Raw genomic sequence first — 16,976 nt, forward strand, 5'->3', positions numbered from 1 at the left:
TAAATTTTTTGATTCAATTACCTAGATTCCCTCAACAAGATTCATGCTGTTGGTACCCAAGGGATCCTGAGGCTGGAGGGTGTGGATCGATAAGAGTGCTTACATGGCCAACAGGACCAGGCCGCCTGCCTCTCTGCCTCCTTCTGCCACTTGCTCCCTCCCTCACGCTCTAGAACATTGTGCCTCTGACCTTCTCCTGGTCCTCCCTTGTTCATAATCTTTGCCCAGGCTGTTCCTTTTGCTTTGGCGGGTCAAACAACAGCACTTGACTTAGCTAGTTCCCTGATCCTTCAGACAGGTGACATCTCCCTATCAGATCTGCCCAGAGCCCTTGTAGTTGCCCAATTACATGTATCACTGTTAGATCACCACCTGCTTCCCTCTGATTGTAAGCCCCATGTTCTGGAATGTTCTGACTATGTCTGGTGAACCACTGCATGCCCAGAGCCCAGGGCTGTGCCTGCCACAGACTCATAGACTTCTGCTGAACAAATGAACAAGTATGGGAGTAAGTGAAGGTATCCAACCTGGAGGCATAAAAGTGAGAGTTGTTTCTTTCTGTTGAATGGCACCTGGGAGAAAAGCAAATGAAGCAGTACAGTGGGAGAAGAATAAAGTGATTGGTTGGAAAGTAGGAAGGAAGGCAGAAGTAGGATGGAAGGTGGGGAACAGGAAAGAGCAGAGGGAACTTTCAGGGTCTATTGTGCTTCCTCTTAGCTGCTGGAAAGGCCACCTGCTGCAGCAAAGGGAAGATGCAGGTACATCGCTGGGAGGGCCAGGCTGACCAGAGGGTTGTGCAATGTGAGTTCTCTTCCTATCATCTGTAAAACTTTCCCTGCATCTCTGAGGATTCGGAGTCCCAACGAAAGGCTCAGCATTACATCTTAGTTCTACCCCAGTGTACCATTCCCTCTACTCCTTTAGGAGAAAATGAACCAATGAATGAACGGGCAGTAATGGCAGGAGACAGGGAAAGCTGACAAGCCACCTACGGCACATGGTGTCTGTCATCCACTAATGCTCTGGTCTGTTTTCCGACCACAGGAGAGTTGCTACATTGAGGGATCTGGTGCTACTCACTCCAGAACAGCCCAGGAATCACCTGGAAGGCAGTGTTGAGTTCTCCCCATGTTCCCAACAAGGACCACCACCCACCGCACAACACAGTGAAAGCCATACTCTCCCGATGTGATCTTATTAAAACCATCTCCACAGCCCAAATGGCAGTTAGCAATAGTAAGAGTAATAGCAGAAATGATGTCATCTGTTGTAAAAGAAATAGCTCTCTGCCACGTCTCAACTGTGGATGCTCCTCTGATGGGCTGCTGCCAAAGTGACTAATGATGCCATTTTTGGTTCCAAATATACAGCCTCTCGCAATAACACTACTGGGTCGACCTCACTGAGCTATGAAAAGTTAAGACTGAAAGCATAGTCATACACAATTTTCTCAACTGGAAAAGAAGAAGGCCTAGGAGGAGTTGCCACAGAAGATAATGAGCTGGCTGCTGAGCAGTAGTATTTCAGAATCAATTCTAAGTAAAATTCAAAACTTACTCTTAAAATCAGAGGATTCCTTGTGCTGATTTTCTTCTTCTAATGAAATTAACCTTGAAAGAAATTAAAAAAGGTTTAGTATCTAGTTCTGAAAATGTTATATTTATAATACAACCAGATATTCTATATAATACATATTATTGTACTTAACACACACACACACACACATACACACACACACACACACACACACACACTACGCTGCACATTTTTTGAAGGAGAAATACATTTGCTGGCTTTCTCCTGGCCCAAGGCTGGTTAGTAGCATCTTAACATCTGAATCTGGTTTCATCACAAGGCACATATTCTGTAACTACATAGGTGGTTAGTTAGGTACAAGTAAGATAACACTTTTAAAAACACAGCTAAAAAAACCAATGGGCAAGCGAGTGTTTATCCTGATTCCTGGTGTCACAGGAAGGACACCTCAGTAAATTAAATTACAGGAGGCTGAGAACAGGATTACGCTCAAATGCAGATCGATGACTGTCGCCAACTCAGCTCTCACCATACATGGGTAAGAACATGGCAGACACACATTCCCACCCTGAGACCCAGCGGGTGCCTCTGAACCTCCCTCCTACTGCAGTGGTTCACCTTTTCCTGCTCTTTCTGAAAAAAAAAATCTTATTAAATTTCATTGTCCTTTTAAATAGTTTCTGGGTTATACATTTGAGCTTTTAAAGATGAAGTACTAAAATAGAGAACTCTGAAGTTAACTAAAACTAATCAAGATGATGTTGGGTAGCTCCCTTCTGAGTGAAGGTAATGCTTTATTTGGACTGTAGCAACATATATGGTGAAGGAAGGTGCCAGGTCCCACTCCAGCCTCTGCCTCTTACTGCACCAGGGTGGGCAGTCGCTTAACCTCTCGGCCGCACTGCCATCATTCGCATGCTGGGGAAATGGCTACACTGATTACATGGAGGGTTACCGCGAGGATAAGTTGAGATGACATAAATAAAGGTCCTGGCATTGGGCTTAGCACAGAGTAGGTGCTCACTAACTGGCAGCTAGCATTGTTTTTATTACTAGGAATAGGTTAAACTGCTTCCCCCAACGTCATCAACTGTACTACCTTGAAATCACATTTTGTAGCCTCCCTACAGTGAAAACCTGCTTTCCTTCTGCACTAACGAAATTTTCTAGCATATGCTTAAAAAAAAGAAAAAAGGAGGGGGGAGCTAAAATTGGCAGCAAATATTTGAGTGCGACTAATATATCTATGGACATAGATATATTTGAAACTTTATTTAGAAACACAGTAAAAATATAAGGCTGCTTTGCCATAAGACTGTCATCTAAATTTCTTTTGTATGGAAAAGGAACAGCAAGTGGGAGGAAGATCTAGTTTGGTTTCCTAGGTCAGCCCCGTTCAAGGTTAATGCTGCTCCTGCAGGCTATGACATGTCAGTAGAAAGAGACATAGGTTCACATGTAAACCTTCTCCATGCTGTAGGAGAAGGTTTGCACCAATTAGGTGGTCTGTTTCTCTCCTTATTTAAAACGACTGGAGGCACCTTTTCTGCAAAGAGGCGAGAACTGAAGATGGAGCAGTCACTTCCTGTAGGCAGAGCTGCTCCCCGCCTCGCAGAAGAAAACAGCAGGGCTGAAGGGTGGCAAGCAAAAATGTCAACACCCAGCACTTTCGGATGATAACACCTAAGTACCAGATGAGTTACCACGCAATTTCATAGGTTATTTCCTTCCTTGAGACCAAAGCCAGGGGATTTCCTATCTAGGACAGGATCTTGTAAGTGATGGTGACAAAAGGACCAGCAGAAAGCTGGGGCCGAGACCACAAGACAGAGAGCCAGGCAGCAGAGGGGACACTACCCTTTCCTGCCCCACTAAACGCCTCTCAACTGTGTCCCTTCTATGGCTCTCTTATTGGGGTGAGTCCTGGTCTAGTAGAAATATGTGCTGGGGATTGGTCTCAATATTAACACATCTACCCTGAGAAGTGAGGGAGAAAAACCATTACACTGGGTCCGAGGCCCCGAGAGACTTGGTCAGCCAGACTGCGCTGCTTTCAGCTGTGGGAACAAAGATTTTTGTCCAGACAAACAGCCCCGCCCCCCCCTCGACTTACTGGCTGGGCTCCTCCGCTGTGGCCTTGGCACGCTCCTGCCGGGCAATCTTCTTCCTTTCTTCCTTCTCAGCCAGTTTTTTCACAGGGTCTTGTAAACTCTTGATCAGGAACCGTAGGTAATAAAGAGGAAAAAAGAACAAAAGCAAGATCATCCATAAGAAAAGTCAACTGCCACTGGTCCCAGCAACCAAACCTTGACTTAGAGGCTTGGGGAGGTTACCTGGGATCAAGCAGTGGGCAGAACTGACATTTCATATGTTCTCCGACCCATCCAAGAAACACTAGCCTATAAAGGAAAGTAGTTTTGCCACTAGATTTATGTTTTCCCCTTTGTGATAAATTATTCAAAAGGGGGCCTTTGGCTATTGCTAACTTTATTTCCCATCTTTAACATGCAGCTAAGATAAACATTCCGCTCCGCAGCAGCCCACACACTGATGGCATAGAAGTCTTTTCTCCCCCAAGGATGAGATGACTTCATTTCATTTTTAATTTTGTTTGCTATTCTGCAATCTAAAAACAGCTTTTAAAAAAACAACAAGAGAAAACAAAACCTTTAAAAAAAACACAACAACACTGAACAGAAATAGTGGCTGAACATAATCTGACAAGTTAACCCCCACGAGTGGACAGAGCAGGTGCATTTAAATCTTCGTAGATTAAAAACGGGGGAGAGTCGTTTTATGACGCATAATTTCTTGGAGCGACTGTCCTCAAGGTTTATTAAATATTTAAGGAAAGACTTTTAAAAAAAGCAACTGCCTAAAAACGGTCCACCAGTGACAAAGCCTAAAAAAGCAGAACATTTCTCTAATAACTGAATAATGGAGCTACACCAAAAAGATCTCTATTTCTGGCCCTAATTAAAATACAAACCTAGAAACACAAAAGAAACTTCTCAAGATACTTATCCCGCGTACATCCGCAGGACTATGCATCCCGTGGGCCTTCCCGTTGCCTGTCCTGCCTTCCATCTCCCCAGCTTTCACCTCTCCAGTGTGACAGCGCCCAGGGAAGGAGACAACCAAGTGTCACATGCCAGCCCTGACTGGTGAGTGACCGCTGTCAGGGCTGGATGAGGGTGGCCTGGAGGCTGAGTCAGGGCAGAGCAGAGCTGTGACTGACTTTGGTGTCTACCATGAATACCAGGTGGACACTGGTGTCACCCCTCCTAACTGCCATCTCTGGTTCACTCCCTGCACAGAATCATCTTCCTAAAACTCCCAGGCCATCATGTTGCCCTCTTTTCTCAAGAACATATTCCTTATTCTTTTCCATTGCTAGTCTAAACCTCTCTGCCCACTTTAAAGATCTTCTTAAATTGACCCTATCTCACTCGCCCAAGTCACTTCCCACTAGCCCCCAAAGGTGAGCTTTCCATTCAATTAGGGTGACTCCTATGTCCTAGTTGGTCCCTTCCTATCTTTGTTCATTCTGCTTCTGAACCAAAAAGCTCTCTCTACTTATCTGTCCACCCTGAAAGTATATCAACCTTTGCAAAGCCCAGATGAGTGACATTTTCCATAAAGCTTCATTCAATAAGCGCACCAAATTCAAGAAAGCCTTTGCACGTCCAAACTGCATTTACAGTTTTATTAATGTTTGATCACATCTATTCTGTATAATATAAAAAGGAAAAATTACTCATAATTTCATTTCCCCCAAATAAGGAGTTATTATTTTCATGTATTTCTTTTTTTTCATGTTCAAACTACTTATATACTTGGGGTCTCTCTATATAATACATACATTATAGACAGAGATGTCTTCTTAACCAATATAATTTGTGTCAGTATTTCATATTTAAAAACATTCTTTATTATAGCGGAGAATATACAAAAGATTTTATATATCTTAAACATTGAATATTGAATTAAAATAAATAGAAGTACATTTATTCATTATTGTTCTAATGGAGAGCCAAGGTTTTCTCATTGAATATATGTCCCTGATTAAAGATCTAAAGCATTTTCGTGCACAAACTACATGGATTGCCATCATTTGCAATGACTCCCTATTTCTAGGCATTTAGATTAGTACACTCAGTTAACAAATAGTCTTAGGTACCTAGGTGCTGTTTTGGATGTCTCATTGGTAAATGCAAGAGACAAAATTATCAGCTAGTGATGGGCCTAGGCAGATAATTAAAAAAAAAGGGATAGAAAGTGATTGGATCATTACTTCAGTTCACAGGAATGTCCTCTCTTGGAAGTGACATTTCAACTGAGAGCTAAATGACACGTAGAAGCTGGCCAAGTGTAGTTCAGGGAGAAGAGGGGGCCCCCGGTGCAGAGGCTGAAAGGTAGGAATAGCTTGGCTTGTCCGAGGAACAAAGAGAATGCCACTGGGCTGGGGTATAGTGTGTGAGAGTACAAGACTTATGAGACAGGGATAAAGAGGTCAGCAGGGGTCGCACAGGGAGAACATGCCTTTACCCCATTCATCAATATTTAACATTTTGCCTCATTAGTTTCATCATATTCTTGTGCTCTTTCTGTCTCTCTAATGCATGCCAACTAAATGGGACCCATGATCCTTGGCTGGAGGGGGAAATGCTGTAAAGAACAGCCCTGGCACAATGTGGCAAGTGGAACATGGACTGTTGTCTAGATGCTTTGTTTTCATTAACATCTGGTAAAAGTGAGGCGCTGGTGTGTGTGTGTGTGTGTGTGTGTGTGTGTGTGTGTGTGTATTTGGGAAATGTGCAACCTTAAGGAGGAGTGCAACAGATGTCAAGGACTTCAATAGATCTGCCAGACACAGCATTTTATTCACACACACACACACACACACACACACACCCCTTAATGCAGTTTTACTCCCATAGAGAGTGGTCCAACCCTGGTCAAAATGAAGCCAGGATTTTGCCAGCCAAGGTTCCAATGGCTCCAAGACTCCCTTTTCATTCCTGTGACACTTGCCCAGGCCTCCTGGTTCCCTCAATTATCTTCTCATTGCATTTCCTTTTTATCAGTAAGAACTAGGCAGGGCCAGGACACGGCTGCTCCCCGCCAGGCTGCGTCCAGCTGCCTCGGCGCTCCCCCTAAGCCCCTGAGATGCCCTTGACAGCTCCATGGTCATCACCCCCTCTGTCTCAGGCCTGACCTCCCCTCAGAACCACACTTGAACAGCTCTCAGACAATCCCTTTGTAATGTAAACCACTCCTTCCTTCTTTTCAACCCCTTCCCCTGTTGGGCCATTAGCAGGGACTCAATTGTCGGCTCCCTGTCACCACAATCACAGTTAAATCACCATTGTGCTTCACCAACAGAATGGCCTCCATTCCAATTGCTACTTTAATTTATTATTAATAATTCCTGTGACAAATGCTCCTCTCGTCCTACTATTACCATTGTCCTTTTAATAATCTGGCTGTTGCCACTTAAAAGAGATACTAAATATATACTTGTTGATTGATAAATTAATATACAAAAGGTTAAACTGCAAAACTTAGAGCTCTTTAGACAGAAAATGCAAAGGCTTAGGAGGGTAATATAAAAAGGTTTATGAAGCAAAAAATAATACTGAGCTTGTTTATTAAATATTAGAATTTCGAACCAAGGGGATTGCATGTGTAGGCACACACACACATCAGCTTTACTGAGATATCATTCGCATACCTTAGAATTCACCCATTTAAAGCATGTAGTTAAATGATTTTTAGTATAGTCACAGAGTTGTGCAACCATCACCAAAATCCACTTTAGAGCATTTTCAAGGGGCATCTCTTAAAGCAAGAAAGAGTTTTTAGATCAAACTAGGCTAAACACTCCTCTACACAGCAGGCAACCCCCCCCACAACAACACATATGGAACTTGTTTCTGACAAAGATGGTATACATTGAAGAGATAAAGAGGCTTAGAGAAACCCTGAAACATCACTGAGGACAAATCATGTCCCCCTTCCTCTCTCAAAATCAGCCCCTGGATGTGACTGTCAGGCACAGGATATGCTACACGATGGGCCTCTCCCCACGGTCTAATTAAAAGGCCTAACTGGGGGCTGGGGTGGGGGTGAATTCTCTAGATTAAAGTCCACGACTCAGCTGAAAACACTTAACCCTGTAGCATCCGTGAAAGTCAGAGGTGACAGCATTTTCTCCGTGACATGCACACCTGCTCGGGCAAAATGAACCTCAGAGGCCTTGGCTGACGGTACAGATGAGGCAGCCATCAGATGGAACTATTTTGTATCACCGGCTGATGGAAGCCACATTCGAATCCACGCCCAGAGATGAAATGTCAAAGCATTCTGAAGCTAACCCCCAAACCCACTAGATCCTCCATCATAATTGCTCGTGAAAATCACTACTATTAGCAGCCACACAGGATCATCTGAAAAGTTCTCTGAGGGGGAAAGAATGTTTTTGGACTAAGCAACCTCTCTCTGTGAAGCCTGCACTGACACGCTAATAGTTTCCATCAATGCTTAAGTGGTTTCAGGAAGCACACACATGATATATAAGATCAGTGTGACAGAGGAGACGCACAGACCGGGCTTGCAGAAGTGTCTTAGAAAGGAAACAGCTTAATATAATAACGGGAGTTACTACTTCCGAGATTAGGAAAATATAAAGCCAGAGCAACAGTCATCTGAACGAAAGCAACACGACCCAGCAAACAAATTTCACAGACAACAGGCCAGCAGCCAGCCCTAATATCTGACCCAAGTGTAATGTTCGACTTTAACAATCGGATAACGTTCTCCCTAATCTTTAATGACGACGTTTAATTTTCTTAGGCTCCTTCCCATTAATTACAATGGTATGCACATGAAGGTGCCAAATACTGTCCATAAAAGGAAATGAAAGTGCTCAAAATAGTGAGGCATGGCGAAAAGATGTTGGGCACAGTTGTGTGTGTGTGTGTGTGTTTGTGTTCATATAATTGGTAGCAGATGAGGAATAAAAGGCAGAGGACATGATGTGCACGAGCCACGCAATTCGTCGACATGAAGCCCGTGTCCTCCCCACCCGTGCAGTTATAAAGTTATACATTTATGAAGACACTATATACGGAGCACTATCAATCTAGGACCAGAAGGTACTCTCGAGTTGTGCCACAGAACAAAATATTAAAGAGTAAAATGAGAGAAAAAGAAACACAATTGTAAATTATGTAATCTTATTCTTTAACAGAAGAAGGAAAACTGGTACTGGGAAGGCATCACAGTGTCCTGGAAAGAGATGGACTTTGGAAGTGGATTATGTAGTGCTGTGACATGGAAAATGGTTTCCCCTCTTGGGGCCTCTGTTTACCCATCAGAACAATGGGACTAATATCAAGTCCACTCTTCCTGGGACATTGTGAGGATGAACTGCGATAATGCTTCCACACAGTACCAAACTCATGGGAAGCACTCAAAATGTGCTTTCTTTTCAATGACTTAAAAATCTAAAAGAAATGAGATGTCATAAGGATTCATCCTGTGTCAGGTACTGCACTGCATGATTTACACATCTCACAAAACCCAGATAAACAGTGTTTTCCTGGGTTCCCAATATGAAAACGAAGACTCAGAGAGGTGAAGTAACGTGCTTAAGGCCATTCAACCACTAACTGGTAGAAGCAATATCTGAATCCAGGTCTTTCAAATTCTATGACAGGTTGAGAAATAGTATTAAATAGCCAAGCCAAGAACATTTACTGAACTCCCTTTTCATATGAAGTGCCAAGGAGATCTAGAGCCACTCTGGTCTCTTTCCAAACTCTAAAGGAAAGACCATAGGTTCCCATGTATCTGAGGAACTGACAAGTAAAAGAGGCTTTCGCCTACAAGCAAACACTTCAAAGTATTATTTTTAATTAGAAGGTTGCAGCTGTATCTTTAAAAATATTTTTATTTATTGATTAGAGAGAGGGGGGAAGGGAGAGAAACATCAATTTGTTATTCTGCTTATTTATGCATTCATTGGTTGTTTCTGACAGGAATCGATCACATAACCTTGATGGATCGGGAGGATGCTCTGACCAACTGAGCTACCTGGCCAGGGCCTTCCATCTGTATCTTTTAAAGGTGGCACTTCTGCTTTCTTCTGCTCTCCTGCCTCATGGCCAGAAGTGCCACCTGGAAGAAATGCCACATGGCAGAGCCCATGCCTGCCCCAGACCTCCCACATCCTGGACATGTGGCCTTGGGCAAATTACTAGACCTTTCTGAGCTTCGATTTCCACCTGGAAACATGCAAACACCATGAGGATGCCCATCTTCCCAAAGTTATTTTGAGGGTTAAGTATAACATATGCACTTCACTTTCTACATGCCAATGCCGAACCTACCAGTATAATTAACTAGAATCCCAACCTTGGTACATTAGAGTCACGCACAGCATGACAAACACACCTCACCCGTAGCAGAGTGCTTGGCATAAAGGAACCACCCACACACACAATGATGTTTTTCCTTTCCCCTTGACGAAGACTTAGGGAATGAGAAGAGGAGGGGATGGAGAAGGACTCCAACTGTGAGGAGAACCTGAGGGACCAGCTGCCCAGAAGGACAAACATCAGTCACCATAGGGGCTGGATGAACAATGACCAGCTGGATGAACGATGACTCTGGCTTGCCCACCTCAGATGTCAGCGGTGGACGTGGTCAACTCCTCTAACCACTTCTCTCCCAGTGACCTGGATGCATCCCAGTTTGCTGTTTGCAATGAGCTGGCCCGGAGCAGCTTGGGTAAGAAAAAAAACCGCTCTGCTAAATGCTGTGTAAAGTAATGACACTGAGCAAAAACTTGAAAGTCTGAAAGGATCTCCTGGATGCCGGCCATGAGTAATTGCCATGTTGGGACTGGCAACGAAAACAGCATTGCAGAGATATTTACCCAATTTTCATAAAAACTATTATGGCTTTATTTTCAAAGCAAGTAACTACAGAGCCATGTGGCTTGTCGGTAAATGCTCAAGTGATTAACTGAGAAATGTGGAGGTGGGTGGAAGAAGGCTGTTAGGCATACGAATCTGAGAAAAACAAAATTTAGAAGAAGATGATTTCTGAATTGTGAAAGCTAAAAGCATTCTGATCTCCGGAATGATGTTCCACATGACAGCGCTACGTCTTAGACCCCAGGAGAGAGAGGAGGGAACAGTGGCACATCTGTTTCAGTGGTTATTTTTGAACATGCTCAGAGTTAGGTTTTCACATTCAGGTTTCCTCAGAGTTCAAAATCTGGCACACACCAAGAGCCAGTTGCAAAGCCCAACTGCATTTTTAGAATGAGCCCTGCTGCTGGGGTAGGAGCTCTCCTTCCTTTCTTATTTGCAGGCCTGCCCTCCCCTCTCCCCTCTCCTATCCCTGTGGGTATTAGATGAGCCCAGACTGGCCTGCAGGGCTGAAGGAGAGGGTTGGGAAGGAGCTGCTGGAGCATCTTGGGAGTCGGGGAGGGAGTGGGTTGGGTTACCTGGGCGAGGCCTGAGATGCCTCCTATCCCACGGCCATTCACAGCCTTGCCTGTGAAACTCACTGCGATGCCAATCACCCAGGGTGAAGATGATAAGTAAGAAAGTAACTTAAGCTGGGCTACGGAACCTGGCAACCTCAACCAAGCACTTCTGCATCGATACGATACTGCCAGTGGCTGCCTTCTGGACCCATTACAGCAAGCATGTCAAACTCAAAGGCTAACATGGGTCAAATAAACAAGGCATGTGGCCCACGGGCCGCGAGTTTCACATGCTTGTGATTACAGCATTCCTGATAACCCATCCCTATTACCCCCGCTGGGGCTGCTGGTGCCACCACCATGGCTGACACCGTTACTGCAAACAGCACCACCACAGAACTGGAAAGTGACACGCTGCATTTAAAGCCAGGTCTGCTGGCTCCCTGTGTCCAGAACAAAAAACTTGGCTATCCTTCCAAAACACTGGAATGGGCACATCACAGGCAGACACTCAGCTACCAGGCATTTTCATTAAATACGGCCACTCTGGTCTCCTTGCAAATACAAGTGCAGAGGACATGCCTTCTCTTCTGCCAGCTCTGAACGAGTGCCACTTCTTCAAAGGGTCCCGTGCTCACTCCTCCTGCAGACATTGAACTCAACCGCTTGCCAGCATGCCACATAAGGACCACAAGGCCACGGACACAAACAGGATTTTAGAATTTCCGGAGAAAAGCCACTTGACTTCTGATGTCCCAGCAGCCCCCACACGATGTCTGTTCTGGATTCATGGGGACATTTGCAAGCAAACGACATCCTGGAAGGATGAGGCAAACATGACCACATCTGAGGGTTGGTAACTGAAGATGGCACTGCTTTCCTACAGACAGCATTTCGTTTAGTTTTTGCAATAATGCTTTAAACTCTAAGTCTAAATCACTTTCTCTACAAAAGGGACAGTGCTTTCAAGATAGGCTAGGAACATTCCGCCCCTGTCCCTATGACTTGGTAATTTCTACCATGTGAGAGACATTTCCAGATGACTCAGAATCGGTATAAAATTAGCACATAAATGATAACGCATGCAAAATGCATATGCTTTGTAGCATTTTAATGAGTCAATAAATATTGTTTGAAAATATGAGATTATAGCATTGCTTCTTTTATTGGAAATCACTTAGAAATAGTCTCTCTACTTTAAATTTGAGCTGTTAAAATGATTAGATCAGAACATTTTATAATACTGAATTTCAATGCTAAATTTGCCATGAAGTTAAAATTCTACAAAAAATCTTAAATTAAAATGAAAGACTATATCACAAAAAGTAGAGCCAATAGAATCACACCAGGCCCAAGTAAAAGCAGTTCTCTCTCTTTCTCTCTCTCTCTCTCTCTCTCTCTCTCTCACACACACACCATTACCACAAAATATTTATAAAATGTCAAAACAGTGACATTTTTCAATTCACTTGTATAATAAAATGATTTTGAAAAAGAACTATACATATTTTCTAGAGAAAGGCTCATTAGCAATAAAACGAACTTCTAGGGCATGAGTTACATCCCTGCAATTCTGCAGCAAAAGACTCTTCCCTCCAAACAGGATGCACCGAGTGTTTAACACATTAATTATCATCCTTCATCAAGCATAAAACTAACAGTCAGGAAATACAGCTGCGGTGGCACAATTATCAACACACTCAGAATACACCCCGCAGCAAAGAAAACAAATGGGTCGCTTTTCATTAACCGAGCCTGGCAAACCTCTCCAAAGACAATGTTTTCTTTCTAGCCAGAGACCCAAAAGGCATGTAAGGGACTATTCACTTAGGTAAATCCAGAGAACAAATAAATCGTGAAAATATCTATTTAAATGTCAAAGTATCCATTATGGAAATACAGTGCCCTTCAGAAGAAAATTACATACATTAAAAGATGACTTGATCAAATCAAAATCTAACTATAAGGCATGTGTTTAAAAAATATGTTAGTGCAAGGGAGTTGGTAAGGCAGGTAATATCCTCAGGCTTGGTGGCGATACAGAAGGTACTGATGGTTTTCATTTTCACGTTTCATGGCACACAATAGGAAATGCACGGACCTCTGTTATGCAACGACGGGCTGTGGAATAACAGGATTCTATTATACAGGTTTGAATCCATATAAAAATAATTAGCCATTAGCTTGAGAGTCTAGATGAATAGCATTCAAGAGAGGTAATAAAAGCATAGTTTATTTGGTTGGTTTCTGGACACTTAACATTCTTGATATTACCATAATCGTATTACACCTTAACAGATGTATTACTGCTACTGAGTTTGTATTACAAGTAAACCATAAACTGGTACTTAACCCATAACTTAAGGAAGGCTCCGGGGATGTGAAAGGCAATGGAGAGTCATCTGCCCAAAATATTTGCAATTATGTCCTGAACCATTGCCATCAAACTTTCACTAAATTCCCTGCCCAGAAGTCCTCTAACAAAATCAGCTTGATCCTCTCAGCAGAATTAAATATCGTGGCAAAAATTCAGGAGCCATATTTCCCTCTGCACAGGAGGCCAGGGAAACACAGAAGGATTCTTCCATTCGTGTGGCACAAATTCAATCTCATATCGTACTTTATATGCAATTAACTCACACCTGAGCTTCTTTTAAGTCGTATTTGGGGTAGGCATCACTTTATAGTCTACCTGGCTGATTTGTGTTATGTACAATTGTCTTTCAAAAGACAACCTCTGAAGTTGTATGTAGCATAAAATAAAATCTGATGCACATTCATGCCCTCTCTGCTTTATCAGAATACTCCATAGGATTCTGCTCAGGCCTGTGTAAGAAATACAAATAGGGTGAGTTGTACTAATTTTAATCAATCTAAAGCTATCAATTAAATCCATCTTATCTAGTGTGTCATTTAAGGCTGCTGGCTCCTTATTGATTTTCTGTCTGAAGATCTAGCCTTTGACGTCAATGTGGTGTTAAAATCCCCTACTATGACTGCATTACTGTTGACCTCTCCCTTTATGTCCATCAGGATTTGCTTTATATATTTTGTGCTCCTATGTTGGGTGCATAAATGTTTACAAGGATTATATCCTCTTGTTGGATTGCTCCCTTTATCATTATGTAGTGTCCTTCTTTGTCTCTTATTATGGTCTTTGTTTCAAAGTCTGTTTTGGTCGGATAAAGGAATTGCTACCCAACTTTTTATATTCATTTCCATTTGCAGAAAAGATCTTCTTCTGCCCTTTTACTTTTAGTCTGTGTGAGTCTTTTGTGCTGAGGTGGGTCTCTTGTAGACATCATATGTAAGGGTCTTCGTTTCCTATCCATTCAAACACCCCATGTCTTTTGATTGGACCATTTAAGCCATTTACATGTAAAGTGTTACTGATAGGTACGTATTTATTGTCACTTTATTCTTTATAACTATGCTCCTCTCTTTTCTTTTTCTAATTTTAATCAATAGGCCTTGGTCGGGATAACTGCTTCAGTCCTTACGCACAGGGGCAACACTGCGATGTGCTGAGGAAGGCTGTGTGAAAAATGAAAGGTCCCTCTCCTCAAGTGCTCAGAGTCCAGCTGACAGAAGAAAAGGCACATTCTGAATCCATTTATGCAGCCTGTTAGCGAGCAAGCGACCCGCTGACAAAGGGATTGTGAGGAGCCAACCCCATGGCCAGGGGTCCTGTCTGGTGTCAGGTCAGGTACATCAGAAGGTGAGTAGACTGTCTTGGGTTCCTCTTGGGACTTTGCTTTCAAGGGCCAGGGACTTAAAGGGTTTCTGTCTTAGTATTTTTGTAGATGCAATGACATTTACAAACATCTTAAATCAAAGACGTGTTTACTGGGGAAAAATAGCTTTTTAATGTTTGTTAATAAGAAAGATGATGAGACACAAATTGCCTGAAAGATCAGAAAGAAGGTAATGTCAAGGTGAACTTGAACTAGTTCTTTCCTGGTACTTTCTTTTTAAGGATAAGACCTGGCAACCCAGTGTTCGCTCACCATTCTTCAAATCCGTGTGGAACCCAAATCATTTTCTTATCTTGCCATGCACTCACCCTCAGCAACCACTAAGCAAAACGATGCCACACTCAGCTGCGAAACTGGGAACCAGACCTGTGCATGTGTCCCTCTTGAGTTGAGAAATCATTGTGTTTGATGTTGCTTTTTCAATTAGAGAATATTACTACAGTCTGATGACAAAATCCACTTCTACACTGGATGGTACTCACAGAATAAAATGTTTTTTGCCAGCAGTAAGGGAGAAAAAATACTTTCTCAAGTGAGCATTTCTGAATTTAATAATTAAAAACTAACAGTGTACTAGACTTGTACACGCTTCCCTTTAGCCATGTCAAACTAGCATTTGAAAGGAGCAGGATCCAGCCTCAGGTTGGAGTTCACCACAATTCATCTCCCAGTAACATGTACCCCCCAAGGTTCAACCTGTGTATTTGGATTGTTCTGGCTTTGAATACTGATGCAGTAAAAAGACTCCGCTGGGGGCCCTGGCTGGGTGTCCCAGTTGGTTGAAGCATAAGCCCATATACCAAAAGGTTGTAGGTTCAATTCTTGGTTAAGGTACATACCTAGGTTGAGGTTTGATCCCTGGTTGGGGCACATATGGGCGGTAACTGATTCATGTTTCTCTCTCACATTGATGTTTCTATGTTTCTCTCTCTCTCTCTCTCTCTCCTCTCTCTCCCCCTTCCTCTCTCTAAAATCAACAAACATATCCTTGAATGAGGATATTTTTAAAAAAAGTCTCTGCTGGGGGCATAATTCTCACTTTGCTTTTGGGGTCTGTTAGAATAAAGAGGCTGCTGCAATGGGGACGCTGTGATACACACCATACTTTCCATAGGATTTTCTAATGGCCTCTCTAGCTTTCATACCTTCAATGTAGTGAATTCATATGGCTGATAACCTCTGAAGCTCTCATGGATGGCTGCCATAGTGTGAGAAGTTTTCTCCCAAAAATGAAGCAGAGTGGTCTGTAAAGAAAGACAGTAAAACTATTAAAGTTTTGAATGCCCAGTTCTAGTCATGGGCCCCAGAGAAATGTGCCACCTGTGGCTGTCAAGGTCCTTCAAAATATGATTCCAACCCATCTCTGCAGCCTCCTTTCCCATTATGGCCCCACTTAAACCCTGTATTTCAGCCAAACTCAGTGCCCGTTTGTTCCCCTAAACACACTGACGCTGGTGGCTTATGTGCTCTGCCACCCGGGACATTCTCCTCTCCATTCTCTTTGTACTTATTCCAGATCCACCCTCCAAAACCCAGCACTAACCGTTAACTATACTTTTCTAATCCTTCAACTGGTTCAATTTCTCCCTCTTCAAACACCGGTCAGATTTTATAGAACTTATTTTACTTAGCATACCCTGTGCTGTCCTCGAGGTATAGAAAATATAGTCAGATTTTACTCTCTCCCTTCCTTCCTAAATCTTTGGGGACAGAAAATCTGGTCTTATTATTTCTTATATTCCCAATAACACTAGAGTGTGGCCTCCCACACTCAGTTGGTGCTCATGGTACTGTTGATGGGCACACAGCGCTAACCAGAGGTTAGTGGGAAGCAACCAAGGGCATGAAATGATGACAGCCTGAAGAGTAAGCGACCGTGCCAAGAGAAGTACAGGCTCGGTGCTGGGTTCACAGGAGGCTTTCTGAAGGATATGACACAGTCCAGTACATCACACAGAGTGGGATTTGAAGGGCACCAATGGAAATCACCACCTATGCCAATGCAGGGAAGTGGGGAATTATGGTGCTTGTACAGGGAATAGCCAATATTTGGTTGGATTAAACTGTAGTCTACTAGAAGGGAGAGATGTAGGAAGTAAATTATGAGAAAGGCATTCAGAACTTCATAATGCCCAAACCATACTTGTAGCTCAAATATCCTCTTTCTGTTTTCTAAAACTCATAAC

The 16,976-nt window shown here is 43.0% G+C and overlaps 1 protein-coding gene across 7 annotated transcripts in view; it reads right to left on the reverse strand.

The window, feature by feature from the left end:
* ICA1 (islet cell autoantigen 1) overlaps positions 1-16,976 on the reverse strand; it is a 110,838-nt gene that overhangs the window by 17,574 nt on the left and 76,288 nt on the right. For all 7 annotated transcript variants that reach the window (XM_070424344.1, XM_070424339.1, XM_070424338.1 and 4 more), the window contains exons 8-10: positions 15,936-16,034; positions 3,650-3,747; positions 1,558-1,610 (exon numbers count right to left, since the gene is read on the reverse strand). In XM_070424344.1, coding sequence (XP_070280445.1) covers positions 1,558-1,610; positions 3,650-3,747; positions 15,936-16,034 — 250 coding nt within the window. The remainder of the gene's footprint in view (positions 1-1,557; positions 1,611-3,649; positions 3,748-15,935; positions 16,035-16,976) is intronic.

This window comes from Myotis yumanensis, unplaced genomic scaffold, assembly GCF_028538775.1.
Source record: "Myotis yumanensis isolate MYYU_CA2020_CCGP unplaced genomic scaffold, mMyoYum1.0.hap1 SCAF_9, whole genome shotgun sequence".
Taxonomy (NCBI): Eukaryota; Metazoa; Chordata; class Mammalia; order Chiroptera; family Vespertilionidae; genus Myotis; species Myotis yumanensis.